Source organism: Fopius arisanus, unplaced genomic scaffold (assembly GCF_000806365.1).
Source record: "Fopius arisanus strain USDA-PBARC FA_bdor unplaced genomic scaffold, ASM80636v1 scaffold00024, whole genome shotgun sequence".
Classification (NCBI taxonomy): Eukaryota; Metazoa; Arthropoda; class Insecta; order Hymenoptera; family Braconidae; genus Fopius; species Fopius arisanus.
This window is the reverse complement of record NW_011887763.1, coordinates 199,238-208,335: the sequence shown is the minus strand read 5'-3', so window position 1 is coordinate 208,335 and position 9,098 is coordinate 199,238. Positions and strand designations below refer to the sequence as shown.

The following is a 9,098-nucleotide window of genomic DNA, read 5'->3' as shown; positions in this document are numbered from 1 at the left end:
TGTGACCGAGTTGCAATGGCATATCCTTCGGAATAATTTTCTAGGGAATTGTGAAGTCCGCGTTCAACCGAAAAACTAGTTCTTATTGGGAGAGAATTCCGAATTGAGTGAGAAAGTTATAGAACATGAGGAACATATTGAGAATTCGGATTAAATCGCTCGACCATCCACATGGATCTGATGGTTAAGGATATTTTAAAAAATAATAACGTAAGATAGACCATCATGGGTACCACGTATGCAATATAATTACAATAGTTCTCACAGTTTGCGATAAAATACTTTTGCAATGCGAGAGAGACGGATAATTGTCTGTCCCAAGAGGTAAAATTAGCCCATTTATTCGGAGGTGAACAGCAGCTACTCCGAAATCATCATTTCAGCTCCGTCCGGGCTTATGAAATTGATTCTCATTGCAACGAAATCACCACGTTAATTTCCATATCGCAATTGCTGAAAATTCCCTGCTAAAAAAAATTGTAATTGGAATATTTTTTCAAATTTGCGAAATATTCCTGGAAAACTTTTCAAAATTTTTTTTATGAAACAAAAAAAAATGGGAGAACAAAACCATTTTATTTCTGGGAAAGGTTTTGAAAAATTTTTCAAAAATTTGAATCGGAAAATTTTTTTTATAATTTACATGGCGTAAGAAAACAGTATAATTAAAAAAAATTATATTCGCTAAAATTTCTAGAGAATGAACAAAATTTCGGAAACACATTTTTGAAATATTTTTCCAAACATTTTTCTAGAATTTTTTTGAAAATTTAGAAAAAATATTTCGATTACAATTTTTTTTTACCCGGGTAATGAAGCAATTTAACGATAAAATACCGGAGGGATCATCCAAACAAGTGATTGATCTGCACTTCGACATGACTGATCCCTTCATTCGACAATAACAGGAATAGAAACGAGAAACGAATTAACTTTTGATAGTTGAGCTCGATGTGGGTCAAGAAGTCTTATGCCAGAGTGAATGCATAAAGTTCGAGGTAGATAATTGACCGGTAAATATCGTTGTGAACTTTCGATCATATTGATTATTTGTCAGCTGTCCAAATGACTCCGGGTATCACCTGTAAACGTCAGTCGACTTTATTCAAATGCCTGAATCATTGAAGGATTGGCCTTACACGCTGCTGCAATTACGCCAACTGCAGTTGCAACGTCCTCGCAAGGACGTTTCGATCATCGCAACACGATCCTGATGATCCTGCTATCTCCAACTCGATCTCGCCACAAGGAACAGCAGACATTTGATGTGAGCAGAGAAAAAAAAATGATCTTCAAGACTTTTTTCCTCCACATACGAAATTTTCTTGTTTATTTCTCTATTTGCATTCCGGAGAAATCTTGAATGTCTGAATTTGCTTTTTATTTTAATTGAAATAGTTAATGATTTAAATTGAAATTTTGTGGAAAATTGTAATGTAATCATAATCAATTTTGAACTGAGAATCTCTGAGAAGTATAATTACAAGCTGACCATTATTTTACATATCTGGGTGGGGTACTTACTCATGGAGCACTCGGCAATTACCTTCTCCCATTTAGAATTTCTCTGGAATCTCGTGATTCTGCCAGACAGCCTGCCAACTCGCACATTGTGTTTATCGATGGTGAGCATGGGTATTCCAAGAACTAATTGCCGGTCTTCTCCATTACTTTTGAAACGTGTAATTGCAAGGTTGTGGGGTCTCGCGAGCTTGCAACGCCAAGACATGAGTTCGTAATTTCAGTGATTAAAATTACTATCGAAAAAAAAAAAATCGTCAGGACCTCGATTTTTCGATGATGAAAAATTATCGAAAATGTCGAAATTGAATACTCGTAATGACAATGAGCATTCCACGCAATCTACCTGTCAGAAGTAATCGCGTTAAGATCATGACACCGAGTGTGTAAGGATTATGTAATCCTCTGATTGTTAACAATTCGGAGAGACTAATTGCAGTAATGAAAAAAGGAACAAGCCAATGAGAAAGGATAAATCAGGATTCGACGAGAAAATTGTGGAATCAAAAAATAAACCGAGGATTTTGAGTGAATCGTAATAAAATAATAAAAAAATACTACAACTTGCAAAGATATCTTTCATATCTTTATTTCACGTTTAAAATATCATACATAATGGCATCCCACGAGTAGGTGTCTCAAAACCATTGTTACAAAAACGTTTGTCTTCATGTTTAATCATCATATAATGACATTGTAATAATTATCATAACAATTACGTCATGCCTGACGTATTACCCAACCGTGGATGATATTGTTGAGCGAGAACCAGTTGCATATCGTATTTCAGTATGACGTCGACAGCTTACTGGAGGATTACGATCTTAAGTTATGGAAGACACCACCAGGATGCAACTTTCACCCAACATCGTCTGCGAGTCATCGATACACATCCTGATCTTCCCAGCAATTTATGGTAACTCTATGGGTATACGTTTTTCTTTTGCTAGATTCTATGAAAGCTGAATAAATAAATACGTTCTTGTAAAGTAATAGTCAAGGAGAATTTTACACAGTATCGATATTAAACTGATCTTCCTGATTCGTAATATCCTCCTCTCCTAGACAATTGGTCGTAGAAAAATAGAGATAAAAAAAATAGTATTGTTTTAGGTGATTGAGGCTATGACGATAGTATGGAATCCAACATCACCATTCATCGACTGTTGAAAGGCCCTTTTTTATGCTTGAGATCCACTAACAGGTGGGTCTGATGGCGGTGGTGATGTCAATGGATTTTTCGCCAGTTATCCTTTCTCGGTGATGACTCACTAAAAATATCCTTAACCCGCTAGGGGTGGTAGATATTCGCGGTCTGGTCTCGCCGGTCCTACAGGCGGAAATGGAACGTCTGGCGCTGGCTTTCCGGGGTACCCTGGTGGGGTGCCGGGGAGGCGGGGCCTGCCTGGGGTTGGTGGACCCGTGGGGGAGGGGTAGCCCGGCCGTTCAGTGGGGGTCGGTCGGTTAGGGAATCCCTCTGATGGGGGAAGGGGAGTCAGATACTCGTTGCCCCCAGGACGCTGAGGCCGGGAACCGGGGCCCGACGGCCTCTGACCGGGATAGCCTGCGAGGAATGTATTTTTATTAGAACAAAATTGCGGGATCGATGATTTTGGACTGCGGCATTTATTATGGCATTTATTTTTATTCTGTGAAAAAATTGAAGACCTCACCTGGGCCTGATGGGCCTGATGGTCGCTGATCTGGGTAGTCTGGGCGACTAGGGTAGCCTGTGAATGGAATTTTTTACATGAGCTGAATTCTGGACGGGCTAAAATTGTGGAATGACTTGAGAGAGACTAGGTACCTGGGGGTGAAGGTCCTTGGGGGCCGGGGCCTGGATAACCGGGACCTGATGGACCCTGTGGACCCGGGTAACCTGCGATCAGAAGGGATGTCAAATATTTGTGACGATTTCAACGGTGAGTGATTAATTTTTTTTATTATTTATGAGATTTGGCACCTGGACGAGAGACTCCTCCCGGAAATCCTGGGCCTGAGGGCGGGTTGGCGCCTGGATATCCTGGAAATACCGAAATAATGATTTTAAATATTCTGTTTTTTTTTCGAATAAATCGCGTACTGTCATCATATTTTTTTGTGCTACCTGGCCCGGATGGCGGCTGCGGTCGTTGGCCGGGGGAAGTAGGCCCGGAAGGCCCCGAAGGCCCAGAGGGTCCTTGAGGCCCCGGTGCTGGGTAGCCTGGTCCAGGGAATCCTGGGGCCGGGCTTGGTCCTGGAAAGCCTAAAGAAGATGAAATTCATAAATTTTTTCTTCCATAAATTGAAAATTTGAGAGGCGATTGATATGGTGGAGATTTTACCTGGCCCAGATGGTTGTTCTCCCGGTGCTGGGAAACCAGGGCCTGGGAATCCCGGCCCAGGGAATCCGGGTCCTGGGAAACCCGGACCCTGGGGTGATGGGGTTCCAATAATTGAGTAATCGTACAAGTTCTCGTTCAAGTAGTAGAGGCTAGGAGCTGAATTACAGTCGAACTGATTCCACCAAACGCAAACAAAATACTCTTGATGGAATATCGTTCCATTGGGACAGAGAAAATCATACGTTTTATTATTGGCACAAACGTGGAATACTTGACACTGAGTTTCCACGTCCGCGTAATAACCGGGGAATTGTTGAGCGTCACAACTGAAGCCAGTCTCGGGAATTTCAGAATAGATGGGGTAATCCCGACCTGGTTCTCCAGGAATAGCAGAGTAATCCCCTTCATCATAAGAGCCATCATCACCATCGTCGGAATCACCTGGTTGCTGTCCACCAGGGAAACCCGGTCGTTGTCCCGGAGGCGGAAGTATATCATCTCCAGGGAAAGTTGGTCTCTGGCCTGGCTGTTGTCCACCAGGGAATCCCGGTCGTTGTCCAGGTGGAGGAAGTATATCATCTCCAGGGAAAGTTGGTCTCTGGCCTGGCTGTTGTCCACCTGGATAACCAGGTCGTTGTCCCGATGGGGGAAGTATATCATCTCCAGGGAAAGTCGGTCTTTGGCCTGGTCGTTGTCCACCTGGATAGCCTGGTTTTTGTCCCGGTGGAGGAAGTATATCATCTCCAGGGAAAGTTGGTCTTTGGTCCGGTCGTTGTCCCCCTGGATATCCAGGTTGTTCCCCTCCAGGGAAACCTGGGCGATCCTGTCCAGGAGGAATGATGTCATTGCCCGGGAACAGTGGTTTTTGTCCCGGTCTGGGAGTGTCATCACCAGGGAACGTTGGCTTTCCTGGACCAGGTCGTCCGTTATCATATCCAGGGAATCCAGGCCTCTGTCCACCTGGGAATCCTGGCTGCTGCCCTTGACCCGGTTTGTCGCGTGGAAAATTATCGAATGATGTGGGCGGCGGTTGTTTTACTGGTGGCTGGAATGGAGGTTGTTTTCCCGGCTGCTGAGTTTGATCGGGTCGATCACCACCGGGGAATGGCAATGATGGTCTATCCCGAGGATAACCAGAAGGGCCAGTACCACCTGGCCTCTGACCCGGCTGAGTACCTGGCGGACGGGGGAAAACCGGTTGCTGTCCCTGATCCGGTCGATCACCACCTGGATATCCAGTTGAAGGTTTGTCACCAGGATATCCGTCAGGACCTCCGGGCGGTGGAGTTGGCCTGGGGAATTGTCCCGGTCTGTTTGAGGGTGAGGGGAATCCAGGCCGCTGGTTCTGATCTGGTCGGTCACGTGGATATCCATCCGAGGGGCCCTGATCACCTGGCCTCTGTCCTGGATATCCGGGTTGTGGGTTTGGTCCTTGAGGGCCGGGCTGTTGGCCAGGATAACCAGGCTGTTGAGGCTGCCCTGGTCGATCACCACCGGGGAACGGAATTGAGGGTCTCTCACGGGGATATCCTTCGGATGGTCCTTGTCCACCAGGTCGTGATGGGAAGCCAGGCTGTCCGTTATCTGTTGGTCTTCCGCCGGGACGACCACCGGGATATCCTTGATCGGGTTGACCTGGTCGACCACTGGGATATCCTTGGTCAGGTTGACCCGGTCGTCCGCCGGGACGTCCACCGGGATATCCTTGATCAGGTTGACCCGGTCGTCCGCCGGGATATCCTTGATCAGGTTGACCCGGTCGTCCGCCGGGATATCCTTGATCAGGTTGACCCGGTCGTCCGCCGGGACGTCCACTGGGATATCCTTGATCAGGTTGACCCGGTCGTCCGCCGGGATATCCTTGATCAGGTTGACCAGGACGTCCACCAGGATATCCCTGATCAGGTTGACCGGGACGTCCACCAGGATATCCCTGATCGGGCTGCCCCGGACGTCCACCGGGATATCCCTGATCAGGTTGACCCGGTCGTCCACCAGGATATCCCTGATCAGGCTGACCCGGTCGTCCTCCAGGTCTTCCACTGGGATATCCTCCCTGGCCCCCCGTTGGAAAACCCGGCTGTCTCCCCGGTGAAGTCGTAGGCGTTGTTCCCGGAAATCCCCCCGGCTTCGGCGAAGTCCCCGGAATCAAAGGATTACCCGGCACCGGATAATTATACCCATCCTGCGCCTAAAACACCAGAACACCCACTGAGTACAAACCATTTAATCCAATTCTATCTCGATTCCTAGATCAGTGATTAGATGAAGCAAGGGGGAAAAAAAAATGAAGAAAACATAAGAAAAGGAGAAAGGAACGAAATGACCTCGGCACCGGGGGCAACACGCGAAAAGCTAAAACCTGAGACGAGCTCTGTCTTTTCTTCTCCCCACCCTTACCACTATCTTCTACCCTCGCGTGGTTTCAAGATTACATCATGCGGTGCCACGAGCCGATCGCACGATAGATGAACAGTCTGACGTCTTGCGCAATTGGAGGTAAAAAAAAAAATGAAGTTTCTCGCAGGAAGACCTGCCCGTTTTCATCTTGGAATTCCGTGTCATTCCATATCGAGTCCGCTTTGTCATATCATATTTCCCAACTTCACTGACAAAGGAAACAAACGATTGCCCGCAAGGAAGACACAAACTGCGAATTCCTCAGTGTCAGAAACAATCTACATCAATTTCCTCTCGCCCGTCGACATTAAAAAAAAAATCATACATCCGTGATTAATTCATATTTATTTTTCAGTGTAATTGACACGAACAAATGGGACTTACCGTTGAAACATCGGCGATGGCCAGCCAAGCTGAAAGAATAAAATCGAATAAGTCCGATCAGTTGATAAACAATTTGACACCCGTGATTGCAAAATAATCGCGGGAACAATGCGTCACTTGGAATTTTTCTGGAATTATGGGTGCAAGTTGGTGAGAAAGTGTAAACTTAATGTCTGTCTTGACATACCGACAATGCTCTTAATTAATTAACGGGAAGTTATGTCACAGATTTTTCAAATAATTTCTCTGACGAATCTCACCAAATTTCGCACGCAAAACTCGGGAGAACTCCTCGGAGACGATCATCACACACTTTCTGGTGAGTGGTTTACTATTCAACATCGCGTGCGTACAATTACCAACTCCCAACCATTTTTCTCCGGGCTTTTGTGAGACCCAAACAATCCAGTTATTTGTCTTGGAAGAGAGAACTGAATTCAAGGTGTTAAATAAACATGCCGTGCATTTAGTGCAATTTTTGCTAATTTGCTTTTTAATTCTCTGGCCCAAAAAATATCGAGGTAATTTCACAGTCCTCCGCAGTTTTATTCTAGCCTCAGAATTTTCGAAATTTTATTTCGTTGTCATCAAATTTTCTTATTTTAATTTCAAATTCAAAGTTTCCAGGATTTTCGTAATTGAAAATTTACAGTGAAATAATTATCGACAATTAAGAATTTCTCTTTAATTACTCCAGAAAAATAGCCAAAAATTGATTTATCTCCAATAATTACGGCTCGGGTGGATTATCTAAAAAAGATAATTTACTCCGAAATTCGGATTCCTAATTACTTTGGTAATTAATCGTTTTTTTCAATAATTGTTCGCTAGCGTTCTAGCGGTTGTCAACAACTAGGCGACTAGCTAACAATTATCGGAAAAACGATTAATTGACGGAGTAATTAGAAGTCCCAATTTCGGAGTAAATTATCTTTTCCGGACAGTCCATTCGGGCCTTAAAAAAAAATCTCCATGGGTTTTGAAAGGACGAATAAAATAAAAATATATTTATTTCCATGTGAACATTGACTTGATATTTCGATATGCTAGTCTCAACTGACATTTCAATGAAGAAATGGAGAGAAATCCCGTAGTCCCTGATGAGAGGACTAAAAACCCCTTGAAAGTGAAAAAGGGTTCCCCGGGTGAGTACACTCAACCTTTATACCCACCACCAGGGCGAATCCTACAAAATACTCGGCTGTCAAAGCCCAATTCCTCACCACCACAATTCCCCATCTCCAAACAATGCCCTTGTCTCTACCAAGCCACGAAACTTTATCTACAACCCATTTTAATTAGAGGAAGTTACAACACCTCTCCCCATCTTCACCCGTTGAAACTTCGTTTCACAGAATGTGGCATCTAGCGCAATAATCCACACCACGTGTTTTCGGTACATTCAATAATACATTCATTGTTACCACGATCCATTGCAAAATTGTCCCTCATTTGCAGAATCAAAACCCAAGTTTATATGAGAATAACGTGTCGAAGTATGCTATTACGAAAATGAAGAATTCAACGAGAGAATTATTCAAATAATTACATTACCATTACAGCACAGAGCAATAAGATTTGATTGAATTCTCCATGCGGTGGGTGTCGTCAGACGTATTCCCTCATAATCACCATCCACTTAACAGACCCATCATATTCCAAAAAAATAATAATAATAATAATAAAAATAGACATCACTCACCCATCCACAGCAGCCACCTCTTCATGATCGCTTGTCGCTGTCTCGTTGATGCAGAATAATCTAAAAAAAAGATGAAAAAAAAAAATTACGAAACTCAATCCCCGGGAGAATCGAACTTGACTGTCCCATTGTCATTGACATCTCCAACAATGCCACCGACATTTCTCGGGTTTATTATATCTCGGTGGTAGCCCACGATAATGGAAAGTACTCTTGACTCCACGATTGTAACATCCCAGAGTGAAAAGCTGTAATCAAACTTGAGGTGAATTGTTTCTACTGGAAACAGAAGGATGAAACTCTGATGAGGAGTTTGCACTCCATTTGAAGCAATGATCACTCGAATATCGATTACAATTGGACAGACGAGCCGTTGAATCGAGGGTAAAAATAAACACACTATTTGCACATTAACCGTTGGAATAATAATATTGATGGAGATTAATAGCCGATGGATTACGAGAGACTCACCAGAGCTATTCAGAGGTAAACACTTGGTATGGTAAAGTCAGAGAGGTGACTGATGGTGGAGGTGTTGGACTGACAATATATACCCCAGGTTAAGCAGCCCCCAATTGTCAAATCATCTCCCACCAGGATTTGATGGGGATGCTTGTACCGATGTGTTGATCCTCTCAGGTGATTTTTTTTTTTTTTTTCATTCTTTTTCGTAATTGGAGAGAGATGGAATGAAAAAAGCGAAATGTGGATAAATGGACTGCCCCTTGTGGGTATGAGGATGGAGGTGGGATATATTTGTGGGAAAA

At 43.9% G+C, this 9,098-nt stretch overlaps 1 protein-coding gene across 2 annotated transcripts; it reads right to left on the bottom strand.

Annotated features, from left to right (window-relative positions):
• Positions 1–2,118: 2,118 nt before the first annotated feature.
• Positions 2,119–8,861, bottom strand: LOC105264582 (basic proline-rich protein). 2 transcript variants are annotated; one of them, XM_011301542.1, is made up of 9 exons: positions 8,803–8,861; positions 8,332–8,391; positions 6,630–6,658; positions 3,846–6,036; positions 3,629–3,766; positions 3,485–3,544; positions 3,329–3,400; positions 3,195–3,251; positions 2,119–3,085 (listed from the first exon to the last, which is right to left on the bottom strand). In XM_011301542.1, exons 2-9 carry the CDS (start codon positions 8,354–8,356, stop codon positions 2,805–2,807), a joined length of 2,853 nt encoding a protein of 950 aa, XP_011299844.1. In that variant the 5' UTR covers positions 8,357–8,391; positions 8,803–8,861; the 3' UTR covers positions 2,119–2,804. The 2 variants fall into 2 exon arrangements, with proteins under 2 accessions (XP_011299844.1, XP_011299845.1); XM_011301543.1 differs by having other exon boundaries at positions 8,732–8,823.
• Between the last annotated feature and the right edge of the window lie 237 nt (positions 8,862–9,098).